This window comes from Halyomorpha halys, unplaced genomic scaffold (genome assembly GCF_000696795.3).
Source record: "Halyomorpha halys isolate HHAL.00 unplaced genomic scaffold, Hhal_1.1 Scaffold490.1, whole genome shotgun sequence".
Taxonomy (NCBI): domain Eukaryota; kingdom Metazoa; phylum Arthropoda; class Insecta; order Hemiptera; family Pentatomidae; genus Halyomorpha; species Halyomorpha halys.
The window spans coordinates 136,814-153,306 of NW_027106788.1; the positions used below are offsets into that span (position 1 = coordinate 136,814).

The window sequence follows — 16,493 nt, forward strand, 5'->3', positions numbered from 1 at the left end:
TTAAAATAATTCAAATGTTATGGAAAAAGAAAGAATTTTTTTTTTAAAGGAATACTTTTGGAATCACCCTCATAATAATAAACAATGTAGAATACATCTAGTACACAAAATGCATCTTTGATTACCTTATTAATACACCTTCCGTTGCCACAGGTGAACTGGTCAGGCTCGCAAGAAGGTTGAGGAGGACAGTTAAGAGCAGTGGCGTTCTCATCAGCACCATCAACACAATCAGGATCTCCATCACAAAGCCATTTCCTCGGGATGCACTGAGCCCTGCCCCAAGCCTTATTGCTCTGGCAAGTGAACTCTGTTTCTTCATCACATTTTCTGTCATCTACAACCATTAGATATTGGTTCAGTCATAAAAGTAAAAAGTTTAAGATATTCAAAATTCATTTCTATATGTATTTATAACTAGCTGTGACCTGGGGTTTCACTAATGTTAGAAAATTTTTCAAAGAGTTAAAAAAAAAAAAAGTTTTAATATAATAATATAACTTTTAATTTCTATACAAATATATTTATACTTTTATGCTATGGATCACAATCTTGGGGATATGAACAATTTGTGAAAATTGGCCCAAAAAGAAATAATGGGCTCATGAGAGTTGGTAACCAAATATTTTGGAAGGGATGAGATAGGAAAATACCTGGTGGTAGCCCTTTCCCTCTCTTCCACGGAGATGCCAAGATATCACCCTAGCATAAAAGTTTAAAAATAACATTTAATTTTATTGAAAGTTAAATAATAATGATCATTAGAATTATTTTAAGGCATCTAACTGGCAAAAAAATTATTTATAAATATTTGGTTTTTATTTTGACATTCGTTTATTTAATTAGACCTGGACAAATAAAAAAAATTAACAACTTGACGAATGAAAGTTCATTGTGATAGTTTAAAATAACATATTGCATTAGATATATCACTGGTATATTTTATAGTTTACCTGGTCCAGAAAATTGTTTTTGGATTAACCACCTGCAATGTGTTTATATTTTTTATAACATGGAAAATTCATGATCATGTCTATTCCAATAAAAAATACCCAATAAAATAATATGGAAATATCTAATTTAATTATTATGGTTACAAAAAGTTATAACTGCTGTAACCATAGTTTTGAGAAACTATATAACAATGCTAGATCCTTAATTGTTCAACCAATGACACTGAAATTTATTTGAAAGCTAAACAGCTTTTATGTGAGTTATTTAAATGGGAAAACACAATTTTGTCAAACTAAGGCTACGATTTTTTTAATTTTCCATTTTTACAGAGATATATAGGCATAAAAAAGAAAATGTATCCATCTAACTATTTATATACCCATTTATCAAATCTAGACTAAAAAGAAAAAGAAATAAAAAACTTACGACACTGATGCCTAGAATCTTCATCAGAATTGTCCAGACAGTCATTGTCTCCATCACAAATATATATCCTTGGAATACAGTTGCCATTATCACAGGTAAAGAGATCACCGAAGCAAGTGCGACCTTCGCTTTTGCAGTATTCTGGGGGTTCATCAGAACCATCACCACAATCATCATCCCCGTCACAGTACCATGTTGCTGGGATGCATCGATGGTTAGGACATCTAGGAAAAGAAAACACCTGCTAATTTCTCAATAAATAAAAATTATTGTTTTAATTAGTTATTATATTTCACACATAAAGCCAATGTGGTCTGGCCCATTCATTGTTAATATTATCTTAATTATTTTAAATTAATAGATAATAATATCATATAATAATTATTAATAGATCACTTACATAAAATAAATACATCTGCAATTAAAGTATGAAATAGTAAAAGAAAAACAAATATTTACAATTAAATTAATTAAATAAAAAAAATAATTGCACAATGCTATATTTCTGACCAGATGAAGCAAAAAGAAACTGTATGATTGTAACAATAGGGATTGAAAAAAGATCAAAATCACCATCTTTATACTACCCTCATCCATCTCACTGAAGCTTCTTAAATAGAATCAGATCACACCAGGAACTTGTAATTTTTGTAAATATTGGCTTGTTGTAAATTTAATTTAAAATTTAAATAATCACAAAAAAAAATAATTTATTTATTTCTAAGCTACTAAAAGAGTAATATTTTACTGCTATTGACTCTTTTAATTTACCTTATTATTGGTATATCTCCAAATTTTTGAATTGCTAAAATTTTGCCATGACAAAAAAAGCTTAAGCAGCTACAGCTTTAAAATAATGAAAAATTGATTTTCCATAATTTTAGTAGAATATTTTTAAAATATTAAAACCTTATAATAGTAAAATGAGTACCTGAAACTATTTTGTGGACAAGTTGTTTTAGCACAATGGAACGAATCTTCATCGCTGTTATCTCCGCAATCATTATCACCATCACAGAGCCAATAAGGTTCTACGCATATATTGGTGTCCTGGCATTTCAAGTGGCCAGCTGGACAGGTTGTATTCTTTGGGCAGCGGTCATGAGTTTCATCAGAGGTACCATTGTCTTTACAATCGTTCACACCATTACAAACCTTAAAGCGGAAATTAAACATAAATCATTAAAGAACTGTGTTATAAATTAAACAAGTTATAAGAGTAAAACTAAAATTTAAATCTCTGGATCTAACATTGTAGAAGAATTACATGATTCAATGGTACAACAACAAATGAGAGTAAAAATTTAGAAGAATAAACCAGAACTACTGTTAAGATATTACAAGAAGATACCAACAAAAGTTTTATAGGACACAAATAGCATTAAAAACTAACCAGTCAATCATTCAAGAGTAAATTTTCTGATTGGTAATTTATGATTTAATACTATTACTCTATTTTTAAAACAAATTAAATTTTGACTGATGATATGAGATATGGTATCTCTGGTTTATATTATATTTTTGAGCCCTGCTGATAACTTATTGGCAAAAGATTGATCTAATAGTTGACTGCTATTTGAGAGTTTTATGACTTTTTGTTGCAATATTAAAATTATATCCCAAAAGCAAATATAAAAATAATTATTATTACAAAAAAATATAATACACTTTCTAAATGATATAAAAATATTACATACCTGTGCCATTGGAATACATCTTTGGTTCAAACAAGTGAATTCTCCTTCAGCACATTTCGGATAATTGCAATCTATTTCATCTGATCCGTCCTTACAATCATTTTCATGGTCACATTTCCAGGATTTGAATATACAACGCCCATTTGCGCATCGGAATTCATTAGGACTGCAAGAGTGGAAGGCTGGAATATAAAAGAGAATACAATAGGATATCAAATAAATATAATACATGATATAAGCTAAAAAGAAAAAACTACAACTAACCACAGAATTTTACATCTTCGTCACTGTTATCACCACAATCATCATCTCCATCACAAGCCCACATTCTTGAAATGCATTTACCGTTAGCGCAGACAAATTTGTTTCCTTCGCATGTAAGGTTTTTAGCAACACACATCCGTCCATCATTTACTAGCTTTGTATTATCATCACACTTGCATTCAGCCTGTAATAAAGTAGCTCAATGTTAATTACAAATAAATTTCAATTTTCTAAAAAGGTAATGATTAAAACCTTATCGATTTTTCAAGGTATCCAAGTTTAGAAGTTTTGAAAAATAGTGGTTATATTTAACTATTGGGGACGAAGTGCCAAACATGTGGAATAGGTTACTGTTTGAGATGGTAAGGGAATTTCCCTAATAGCAGAGAAAGTGCTACAGTCACCAGTGCAGTTGAAATAAGGAGAATCTTGCCATTTCCACCTCACTTCTGTCCAAGATAAATACAATTTATTATGACCTACCCTGTAGATAAAGTGTCCTACTGATGTACAATATCAGGATCTGCCTCTTAGACGAAGAGCTGAACAGAAGTACTAAACAGTAATCCATCATCCAAACAGAGAAAGCACCCCTTATGACTTGAAGTTGCTAAGAACATACCTTAACACTTTCAGCCATCATGGCCTCTTGGAGGAAGTACCTTTTTTTTTAATGGCCATCTTCCTGATTATTTCTGACGTATGGGAGGAGAGAGGGGTTATCTACAAGGTACCACCTTATTCTAACAATGGTGGGAGGTCAAGTCTTCATTTCGTGGTACTGCCACAGAAATAAAAGTCGACTCCAGAGGCTGCATTCAAACCAGCATCCCTGCAGTCATAAGTCAGTTAAAGTAGGCAAATTAACCCGCTTGGCTACAAAGAACCCAATTGGAGAAAGAACCATGTAGATTTCAAAATATTGAACAGTGAGCAAAAAATGGCTTCACTTTTTCTTTTCAAGGAGAGTAGGGTTATGCCACACCCCTGTATATACCCAATGACATAACATATTACAACATACTATTATCCTAAGTTGAGTAATTAGATATCAATATAATATTAATTTTGTTTTAAATAATATCATTTTGCTTAATTTAAGACTAGATGTAACAACATTACCTTTCCATGGAGGCCAGGGTGACAGCTCTTAGCACAACCTCCATTGTTTATGTGACATGGATTGACACTGCAGGTCTGTCTTTTAGGTGAAAAGACCTGAATGTCTCTCGGTGAATCATCTAATCGCTTTACAAGTTCCACCATGTTTGCACCTAATGACAAATCATCATACAATTTTAGATAATTCACTAGTTAGGCATGGATTTAAATTCAAATAAATTTATTAGACAGAAAGAAATATAAATTTAAGACCTTAAAGAATAGAAAAACCTTTTTAGTCGAGGAATCTTGATGGCTTTCGGAGAAAGCTATGGATTTTAGCTCTAGCATATTTTTTTAAATTGTATATATATTTGTTGATTTATTAAAAAAAAAAAGAAAAAGAAATTTTAATTACATGGAAACATTTCCAAAATACTTTTTATAAAATTGCTACAAATCTAATCTACACGGTTTGGTTTTCTTGTAGATAATGGTCTGATTTAGATGTTTATTTTCTGCTTCAGAGAAAACATGAATTTCTTCATGAAACATGAATGAGAACGTAACATGAATTTCTTACTATAGAAAGCTTTTTAAAAGTTTAGACTTGATTTTAAAAAGATAACTATTTGCATACTGGCTCCCAACATTATAATAACAATGTTCATAAAAATTTAATATAACATTGTAGTGCATCACTCAATACATGACAGTTAAAGTGAACCAAGAAGGCTGTGAAAGTGAGATTGGGGAGGCAAAGAGATGAAGGCCCTGAATGTTTTGAACACAAATTTATTTTCATTTTTGTAAAATAACAATAACATTTTTTACAAAAAATTATTTTTTAATTTTTCCAGACCTGATAGGATTACTATACTGCCATAACAGTAAGTATTATCATGACAGCAACAATGATTAATTGATTATGATTTCAGACCCGAATAAAGATTATTGAAATAAAATTACCTGTATGTTTTTCAGCTCTATAGACCCCTCTGAGCTGAAGATCAGTCCAATAGATGTAATCATCCAGAACAGTTATTGCGAATGGGTAAATTGTGGCAGATATAAGAACTTCTCTTTTAGGCGGACCATCTAAGTTTATTCTTTCAATTTTTTCTCTTACTGCGTCAGTCCAATACAACTTTTTGTCATCATAGTCAAGGGCAAGGCCACTAGGCTGGGAAAGATCTCGGTCAATTATCGCTCGCTTCAAAGAGCCAGCCATAGTTGTCCTGAATATTTTTCCAGATGTTCCAAATCTTCCCCAATCAGTATAATAAAGGGTTCTAAAATCAATTAAAACCATTTTTTAAATGTTGATATTTGGATAACTAAAAAGAACCTATGAAAATTTAAAGTTAAATAGTCATAATCAAAATAAAAATATATACAATAGAATAGAATTACCCCTTATGCACAACCTCAAGTATTAATTATTTTTAGATAGATGTGACAGTAAAATGAGCATATCATTCAAAGGCTCTTTTGAAGAAAATTTTAGAAATAAATATTATGAAACATGAAAATTATTTTAAATTGAACTAACCCATTGCAAGGATCAACTACGATTGCTCTTGGCCTTTCAACTCTGGTAATCATTACAAGGTCAGATCCATCCAAATTCATAGCGTAAATAGAATTATTTGATGAGTCGGTCCAATAAATCTTTTTCTGGGTCCAATCATAAGCGATGCCTTCAGGATTGATACCTCTCGTAATAAGAGTCGTACTTGGGGCTCCTGGGTTATCAGAGGGTACAGAGGCGATTTTAGCAAAAGGTCTTATTTGGGTATAGAACAGCTTCTTGTCAGCACGATCGAATTCGACTCCAACCACATTGGTAAGATTTCCCTTAAATTTTGAATATTCCAATGAAAATTTTTAAATTTCAATGCATGTATAGAATGAGATATATGATGAGAAAAAACTTACAACAGGCTTGAAAGGCACATTTGTAGACTTAGGATCAAGGTAAATAGATCTTATTTCAGTTCTCGTAGAGAATACAACATAGTCTAAGGTATTTTCACATTTTGACCCATCTACTAGCATTCCAGTAGAACAGTCGCATCGATATCTGAATGCATTGAGAGAGTAATCAGCAGGATAAGAGAAACACAATTGTCGGCAACCTCCATTACCTGATTCAAAAGCAGAAATATAACATACAGAAAAACTAATAAAACATAAGGAAAACAAATGAACCATTTTATGAAACTAACCTAGTTTTTTACATGGGTTGTTCTCATCTGGGGGTTGATTGTTGACGTCGTAAATTGCAATATCTCTTAAACGGTGTAGACCTTTCCGAACAGCTACAGGCTGTGAAGTATCCCCAGGGAGTTTTGAAGCTTTGAAAACTGTTTGTAGGTTTCTATCCACCCAGTAGACTGATCCCATATAAACAGCAATACCCATGGGATTTGGAAGATTACGACGAATAATCTAAAGAAAAAATTCATAGTTAATAGAATGAAAAAAATAATATTCATGAAATAAAATAGAAATAGATGAAATTAATCAAGTACCTGTCGATTACCACCACTGGAGGAAACCTTTTGAATCATGTCTAATCTAGCATCGACCCAATAAACATCATGCGTCATCATATCAATTGTAAGATCTCTTGGTGTACTGATTCCTGATGAGACGATCGGAGAAGAATTAGAGCCATCCAGGTAAGCTTTTACAATCCTGGGATATTGGCCGTAGTCAATCCAATAAAGCAACCTGAACGGCAAATATTTAAGTTTTAAATGTTTAAGAAGAAAGTTGAAAGATAAGGTATTTCAGAGGACATTTTTATAAATTTAAAGAATTAGGAAATAATCATTGATTGAGGAAAAAGGAATTGAAAAAAGATATAGAAAATAAGAAGATTTAAAATTTGTTTTCACGACAGCAAATCTTGATCTGTGAACTAATGAAGATCTTGGATTAAAAAAAACCAAATATCTTACAGTAGAGTGAAATAAAAAAAAAAGAATAAATCTAGAGAAATTTTTATTTTGTTACAATGATTTTAGGTTCATCTAAATCATTGACCTATAGATTAAGTTTTGCATTGTATTTTAATGTTTACCAAATATATGATTTGAAAAATATAGAGTTTTTTCTTTTATGAACCTCGGATTTACAGGCCCCCCGGGTTTATGTCTTGGTCCTGACAATAGATGGGGTTCTATTGCATTATCTATATTTTTTAAATAATATAACTCCATAAGTTTTAATAAATAAATCAGCCCTGTAACAACGCATATAAGACCTAAAAATGGAAGGCACTTACAGTGTTTCATTCCTAATATTACAACTTACACAAGAGACTAAGTGATCACTACGATGCTTCAAATACCTGATTTATCTACTGATTATAAATTATTCATTATATAGGTCTAATTATTCATTATATATAACTATTAGTTTTATAGCCTTGAAAGTAGAATGATTGTTAATACTGACCTCTTTATAGGATTAACTGCCAGCTCTTTGGGTGCATCAATTAATCCTTTCTGTAAAACCTTTCTGTTTGATCCATCCAGCCAGCAAACTTCAATGAAATTTTCATGAGGGAAAACATTTGCAAAATAAAGGTTTCCAGCAACCCAATCAATGGCAAGACCGCGAATACCATTAGAACCGATTCCGTCTTTAACAATGTGTTCAAGTCTTGTACCATTCGGCTGGATTCGGAATATTCCATTCCAAGGTCCACGATTGAAGTCCACCCAATAAATCCATTTTTGGGCAAAGTGCACATCAACATGTAAAATGTGGTGGCCTAAAATAAAAAGAACAATTATTACAATTACAAATAATAATTCAAAATAGTATGTAATAAAATAATAAATACATAAATTAAATATAACAATGTTCTGCTGTAAGTGTGGATCATTTTCTTGTCCTTAGTATTAAAATATAAATTTTTATATAATTTTAGGAGTATCCTTTAAAGTTTGAGGAACATATTTTTAAGAAAAATATACTAATCAATGATACTTATTTCATACTGAAAGAAATTTTGGCTTGCCATTTTTTTTTATTTTGCTTTGACATCTTGTAACCTCTACAAGCCAAGAGAATATTAAAATATTAATTACTTTCCCAGACCTAATTTCTAAAAAAAGTAACTTTGCACCAGAAATTGGTTTATAGCAATTCTCTTCATCGGCTATGGCAGCTTTGAATTGCACCAGTTAATGATTCTCAGTTGTTTACAAGTAATTTTAGAAAGAGGTGCAATGATTCGCTAGTTACTCATAAACTTTGCTCCACTTTTTGAAAATTAAATGCACAGATATCAACAGAAAATTTGAAGAGAATTAAATTTTATAAATAAAATCTGAAAACAAAATAAAAAATTGGAGATTATTGGTAGCAGTGCCATGCGTAACCCTAGGGCACTAGCCAACTGCTGCCAAACCCCATAGGGCTGAAATGCCAAGAAGGGGGACAACAACAAAAAAATGATAACAGTGTAAAATAGCAACTTTTTGTTTTTATTTATACTATAAAGAAGCTGAGGTATAAATTTCAATATTTTCTAACTCCTGTAAGTGGGTCATCAAACCATGATGCAGAGGGAAATATAACAATGAGCTAGTCTAATAATGAAGTATAGATTATATAAGTATAGATTACAAGAAAAAATTTGCTAAAAAAAAAATCATCTTACCGATTCCTGATATAGGAACAATAGCTTCACTGGAGTCATCAAGACTGTATCCTCGGATGATGTCAAGCTGAGAGACGACCGCAAATGTCTTATAACTAATACAGGCGTCAGTGTCATCTTTCTTATAACCGATGGAGCACTTACATACTCGTCCACTATTTTCAGCAGGGATACAAATCTGATCACAACCACCATTGTTCATCAAACAAGGATGATTTGTCACTAAAAAAATAAAACAATAATTAGGGATTAAAAACAATTATTATAAATTATTAAGGTAACTGAACAAAATATTTAAAACATCATAATTGAGGAGTAAAAAGCTTTTTAGAAAAATATAAATTATACATCTGAAACTTATTGAATTTTTGTTCATAATTAAAATTTTATCCTGTCCAAAAAATGAAACAAATAAAAATTTAACACGTCTAAATCAGATGCTCTCATAATAATTTTTTAATAATAATCCTCTAAAAGTGGATTTATCGACTTACTTTTAACAGATGTATACATGCTCAGTCATAATGAAACTAAAACCTAAGATGGATGTTGAGATTGTAAGGTTAAGACAGTAGGATTATGGAGAAAATTTTTAAATCTGATCATTCAAACTTTTCTCTGTAATTCATCCATCTTAACCTGACAATTTCAACATTCATCTTTTGGCTCTAATATCATTCTGCAGGGGTCCTTTTATTTTAAAGGAAATGAAAATGTTCAAAGACTGACACAATATAAATTAAAATTACATCGTTAACTCACTTGGCCTCTTCTTGAAAATTGTAAATGTTTTAAGGTCAGGTTCATTGTCCATAATCAATTGAGGATTTTTCCCAGTCTCCAGATCAATTCTTTCTAGTTTATCATATCTTGGGTCCATGAGGTAGAGCATTTTATTATGCACGGCAAGAGCTTTTGGATAAGCAATTGTATGCATATCTTCACTGACCAATGTTCTCTGCCTGCCGCCATCAGAATCGATAACCCCAATCTGTAAAAATTTTCATTTACCAAGTTAATTAAAATGTTATTTGGTTTTCATTATGTAAGAAATAATGAGTCCTCCCTTTTATCATCATCAATAGACTAACAGTCTTGCAAAATTAAAAGACTACATCTAAAATATAAAATTTGAAAAAAAATTTAAAAAATGAAAATTGAAAATACTCCATGGTAAATTTCAGTTAAATTTTTATTAGAGAGTAAGAATTGCAAAGAAGGAAGAAAGAATTAAGCTATTCAATGGCTTGTTAGATAAAATAACTTAGCTAATTTTAAAACAGTTTGTTATGAGGAGTAGTAAATACAACATAAATAATATAACAAAGAAATAAAAAAAAAAATATTAATATCACTAAAAAAACTGAGTTATAAATAATTGGAGAGCAACTCACCATTGAAGGATATTCAGTTGAGTAATATAAAAGTTTGGTTTCCAAATCTATGGTTATAGCAAGTGGGCGCTCTAAGTTTTTCAGAAGTATAATAGGATTAGATCCATCCATGTTAACTCTGCCAATTTTTTGAGGAACACCGTAACCTCCTTCATCAACCCAGAAAAGTTTACTAACAAAAAACGAAAATGATAAATAAAATAATGAAGTCTTAATTACTAAACACTAATGAAGTTTGAAGGACAATATTTCTTTCTGGAACCACAGCATTTTATAATCTTTATTACTTTCAAAAGTGAGTATGGTCATGGTTGCATATTTACTAAAGCTTAGAATAGACTTCTCAAATATGTGTGGTTATAACCGCTATGATGTATCATACTCATTCTTATTTTTATATTTTTTATTTAATTCTTAGTTAAAATATTTTGGCTTACTGCTTAATACATATCTAGTACATTTAAAATTTTTTAAATCTTTTTTTGGGGGGATGCTATCAATTCTAATACCATAAAAAAAAGATGAATAATTATTTGTATTTTTCCTTTTCCTAAATTGAACCAGTTCTTATATATATATACCAATATAAATTGGAGAAATTTTGATTTGATACAGAAATTATAAAAAAAATTAATAAAATCCATAACAAAGATTTTTAAAAAGATTATAAATTAATTGTATAGTTAAATTAAGTGTGATAAATGAAAATAACATGAAAGTATAAAATCATATCATTGGGACATGAATAATATAAAAAATAAGAAAAAGAAATTTTATATAGTTTAATGATGTTCAAATACCTACCCTTGGCTAGGATCGAGACACATTGAACGAGGTTTAGCAACTGATGTTTCATTGCCGTTATTGGCCAGAATTACAGCTCTATGTTTGATTTTCCCATCAACTTTGACAACTTCGAAATTCGAAGCAAGACGATTTCCCATGTAAAGGTTCCTACCGAGCCAATCGAAAGCAATCGTATAAGGAGAACCAACCAAACCACTGTCAGCAGTCAAAAACTCTGTTCTGTTTCCTCCACGTACTGGTGTTGTAAAGATTGTACACTATACAGATAATAAGATATCAATAGTAATCATTGAGACCAAAAATAGATAGAATTTGTATATGTTGACTTACGTTTTCACTTTCTTCCTCTTTGGCTTCTACCCAAAATACTGTTTCAGATTTCCTATCGTATTCCACTTGTAATCCAACATTGATACCAACTATAGGAACTAAGAATCCACTAGTTCTATCGCCTGGAGTAACAGACACATCAACAATTTGAGCTCCCTTCATGACGAGAAGAAGAGCTGTTTCTTCTACAAAAAAAAAAAAAAATATTAACAATATTAAACTTAAAACTAAGTACAATTTGAATTAATTATTTAATATATTAATAATATAAACAGTGACAATATCAACAGCCAAGTGGATTTAAAACTAAAAAAATTGAAACATACTATGGAATGGGGGAAACTGTCCTTAATTAGTTTCTAAATGTTGAAAACTTTAAATGTCATTGAAATAATAATTATGAGTTTTGAAATATTCAAATTTCTTATAGTATATTTTTTTATCATTAATTCATTTTTTACAAAATTGTTTAAATTTTAATTATTACGTCAAAATGAAAAAAAAAATATCACTGCTTTATTTGAATAGAGGCACATCTGAAAAACAAAAATTTAATTTGTATTTGACATATTCTATTGAATTTATTGTAAGCTATGGTTACTTTTTCATAACCCTACCAGCTTTGGAACAGTCAATAGAGGGAAAATAAACCTCTGTCTATGATAATATCTTTGAAACACGAACTTTTTTTATTTATTAGATGTGTCACTACTCAAGCAAAACAGTGATATATTATTTTTAATAAAATTGATTGAAAGACGGATGAAAGATCCATTCTTGTATTAATTTTCATTATCTAACCTCAAATAACATCCTTTAATGTCATCCAAGAAATAAAAATGAAGGAGATAAGAAGAATAAGGGTTTCTTGGAAGGTTCCTTGAAAATAAATAAATAAATACAAATATTGTATTATATTTCAGATAATAAATTAAAGTCTTCAGAAATGACAGATGCCTAAAACTTTAACCAGTTAAATTGAAGTTTGAAGTAATAAGGGTCTGAATGATGAATTTTGTAATAAAGATTATACAAATAAATAAATTTTAGGCTTTGAAGTAAATTGAAATTGTATTACTGAATGAATTAATTGCTTTATTGAGAGTCTGAACTGTAAAACATCTTACTTTCATTTTTGTTTTTTTAAAATCAAGATGGAAGTGCTATTATTATTAATATTCTTATTTATCTGCTGTAAGATTGAAGAGCCTAAATTTGTCTCCTTTCATTATTTTTTATATTCAAAAATCAATGCTTGTTGAAAAATTTCTACACCCAGCAAACAGTGTACTGCAAAATTACCTACATCACACAATGAAACTTTTTCTAGTTTATGCCTCCATTACCTCATCAATCAGCATATAATTGTGCCAATAAATAATTTAACTATTTTCAGGGAAAATCAAAGGCTATCAAAAACAAGGAATTTGTGTTTATTTACACTTTGGGTGAGAACTAGAGAAATAAAGAACTAATGTAACGGTATAATGTAGTACTGATCTGTTTTGGATTTGGTAATTTGCAATAAATGTGTTTTTTCAAACCAGAGGAATTTTTCAAAACTTCTTATATTCACGATTAAATACTAGATTTTTGCTTTTAAAACGTTTTCCATTCAGCCACATCTTATTTACATTTATAAGAATAAATAATAATAATAATAATAATGGCAATACAGAACAAAACTGAAAAGATAACAATATATTTATTTGTGCTTGAATAATTTTTCAGTATGGTTCTACATAGTTTAGCAGTTAATACTTTCAAATGTAAAAATGCTTAATATTAACTAAAATTTTGAGAGATTGGAAACCTTGGCCCAATTAAAAGGTAATTAAATGCTGTTATTTATTTATTTATGTTATTTAAAATGCTTATAAATTTAGACTTAAAGAAAAAAAAAATCTTGTTTGGACCAATGTTTACGAAGATATACTTAACAAGTTTTTATTGGACTTTGTACCCAAAGCAAAAAGTAGTCATGTGAATGGATAATATACCAGATATTTAGTATTTTCATCAAAATTAGTTTAGTGTAGATAATAATTACCTTCAACACATTTTTCATCATCAACCAACTTGTTTCCTGGCTTGCACAGGCAGCGGTAGCCTTTAGGTTTTGAAGGCGAAAGAAGACAAAGCTGTGAACAAGGTGCTACTTCGCAGGGGTTAGGATACAGAGGCTGAAGAGAGCTGTGATGAACATGAATACTGAGAGGTTGAGATATTAAATGTGAAACCACAGTTTGGTTTTTTCCTCGGTACTTGTGAGCTGATAGAACCTAAAATCGAACAAAAACATATGCTAAATAAATATGTGTTCTACTTGGAGGTTATCTAAATATCAATTTTCTATTCTATAATAATTTTTTTAATGATGGAAGATTACTTTTTTGTTTTGTTTTTTAATAAAAACTAGGTTTTTGTATGTTTAAACTTTTATACAAATATATTTATCTATTGCATTAACATTTTGCAGTACTCCTCTCAGAATAGTGAGACATTGATAAAAACCTAAAAATAAACAATATATTTTACAGCTTACAAGTATAGAAGTTATAGGAAGAAATTGACTTTCAAATCAACAATTCTACTTCTCTCTGCAATTCCAGTCATTAATATTCGTTAAATTAATTTATTAATAGTTTCCATTAATTTTATACAGAGATTAAAAATATTCCATTAATGAATTCTTCTCTATTAATTTAATAACATAGTTTCTCCTATTGTTTTAGTGTATTTCCACATTCTTAGGATATTCTGTTTATTTTTGTTTTTTTAATAATCACCTTTATGGTGATAATTAAAACAAAATATTCTGTTCATTAATATTCAGCTTATGACAAGTCTAAAATGTTAAAAGGAACATTCCTTGAGAAAAATTTTAACTATAAAGACAATAAAATATAAGTTTTGCTAGTGATATATTTTGGACAATAGGATTGGATATAAAGAATGTTACAGTATAATTTTAAAAAATATATAGAATATAAAAGAATATTCTGAGGATGGGGGAATACCCTGAAAAGTGAAGATAAACTATGTCATTAAATGAATAGAATAGGAGTTAATTAATGGAAGATTTTTTAACACCATATAAGAAATTGAACCCTATATCTTCCTAAAGAAATGGAGCTAAATTAGTGAAGTTCTCATCTAATACATACCCTATTGAGTTGACGATCAGTCCAATATATAGTGTCTTCAAAAAGTGTGATAGAATGCGGATGCAGGAGGTAATGACTTCCAGCAACAACCTGTTGCCTTCCAGAACCATCATAATTACAAAAATCGATAAAATCTAATTTTGAATCAGCAAAGTAAACTCTTTTTGTTGCAACATCTAAGGTTAATCCATTTGGCCAATAAATTTTTGTGCTTATAATTGTACTACGATTATATCCATCCATTCCAACACGCTCTATCCTAGGATTTTCTCCCCAATCGGTCCAGAACAACCATCTTGCGCTATAACCATATTGACAATCAATTCAATTAATTTAAACATGAAATATAAAAGAGTAAAAATTCTGCAAGAGACATAAAATAGTTGTTATGATACAATTGGTAGATCCCAAACACAAAGTCTTGAGTCTCAAAATTACTAGTTAACAATTTACCAGTCGATGTTTTACCAATTCAGGCATTATCATGACAGAAAAATTGAATAACAAATGTACAAAGACAAGTTCCATCACACCACATCAAAATGGATGCCTTGGAGAGATGAGCTATCTCTGGTTATTTTGAGATTTGCTGCATTTTGTCTACAAAGACACATACAAATGTGTGATATTGGTGATTTTCTGTACCGATGATGCCAGAATCGGCAAATGTCAACTGATAAGGCGATCTTCCATTGTATTTTAATAAAATACAAATTCAAAAATATATCTAAATAAAAAAAAATACATGACACATTAATTGATTTTAATTTACCTCTCTTATACCACCTAACCTCAGTTAATTTTGTATGATAATTTGTTTGTCCCAGTGATAATTTATATTTTATAATAATAAATTATAATTTATTATTATAATTGTAAATCGTAACTTATTTATTTACAATATATGATAATTTGTTTATACCATATATTAAAATAATTTTATTTTTTATTTTACGTAAATGAAAAAAATATCATAGGTAACTCTCATTAGGAGGAAAATTGTAAGAAGTAGCTACTGATTCTGGTATCTTACATTGTAAATTAAAAATTTTTTTATTAACTAATTTTATTTTTCAAAGGCACTAAATTTATGATATTTTTTGATTATTATTAATTTTTTCCTATGTGAGTAAACTTTCTGTTAGAGAGTAAACTTTATTTTTCAAACATTTGGTATTAAATTCAGATTAATAATATATTCTTCTTTCCCATGTTTCAGACCATCCGTCCATCTTCAGGCACTTTTTCTTTTACTTTGGTATACTTTTATTATTATTATTTTTTTCTTATGTTTTTTACATTTATAACAGTCAATGAATTACTGATGACGAAGAAAATATGACAAAATTTCACGTAGAAATTGCATAAACAAGTAACCATTTAACAAATAGTTTTAAGACATGATGTAAAAAAAAAAACATATAATGAAAAAAAACAGAAGAACAAAGAAAAATAACTAATATTGTGAAACAGAAAATGCCTAAATATAGGTGGAGGGTCTGATGTATCGGAAATAATAAAATATTAATGACAATTAATAAAAAAGGTTTTGAGTGTGAAGGTAATTCACTAGCCCAGAGGAAAAAAATATTTTAAAAAATTTATTTTAAACATTGTCACAAGTGTAACTAAATGGGAAAAAAATATATTTTTTTTTTTTGTTTTTAAAATTTAT

At 29.5% G+C, this 16,493-nt stretch overlaps 1 protein-coding gene across 1 annotated transcript in view; it reads right to left on the minus strand.

The window, feature by feature from the left end:
* Nucleotides 1–16,493, minus strand: part of mgl (megalin) — a 397,380-nt gene that overhangs the window by 20,663 nt on the left and 360,224 nt on the right. Inside the window, exons 26-44 of the mRNA XM_014424997.2 lie at nucleotides 14,819–15,119; nucleotides 13,702–13,933; nucleotides 11,652–11,836; nucleotides 11,319–11,578; nucleotides 10,515–10,686; nucleotides 9,883–10,111; nucleotides 9,121–9,342; nucleotides 7,908–8,226; nucleotides 6,977–7,178; nucleotides 6,671–6,893; nucleotides 6,381–6,589; nucleotides 5,995–6,299; nucleotides 5,412–5,734; nucleotides 4,464–4,615; nucleotides 3,342–3,525; nucleotides 3,078–3,259; nucleotides 2,312–2,535; nucleotides 1,381–1,604; nucleotides 126–337 (exon numbers count right to left, since the gene is read on the minus strand). Coding sequence (XP_014280483.1) covers nucleotides 126–337; nucleotides 1,381–1,604; nucleotides 2,312–2,535; nucleotides 3,078–3,259; nucleotides 3,342–3,525; nucleotides 4,464–4,615; nucleotides 5,412–5,734; nucleotides 5,995–6,299; nucleotides 6,381–6,589; nucleotides 6,671–6,893; nucleotides 6,977–7,178; nucleotides 7,908–8,226; nucleotides 9,121–9,342; nucleotides 9,883–10,111; nucleotides 10,515–10,686; nucleotides 11,319–11,578; nucleotides 11,652–11,836; nucleotides 13,702–13,933; nucleotides 14,819–15,119 — 4,360 coding nt within the window. The remainder of the gene's footprint in view (nucleotides 1–125; nucleotides 338–1,380; nucleotides 1,605–2,311; nucleotides 2,536–3,077; nucleotides 3,260–3,341; nucleotides 3,526–4,463; nucleotides 4,616–5,411; nucleotides 5,735–5,994; nucleotides 6,300–6,380; nucleotides 6,590–6,670; nucleotides 6,894–6,976; nucleotides 7,179–7,907; nucleotides 8,227–9,120; nucleotides 9,343–9,882; nucleotides 10,112–10,514; nucleotides 10,687–11,318; nucleotides 11,579–11,651; nucleotides 11,837–13,701; nucleotides 13,934–14,818; nucleotides 15,120–16,493) is intronic.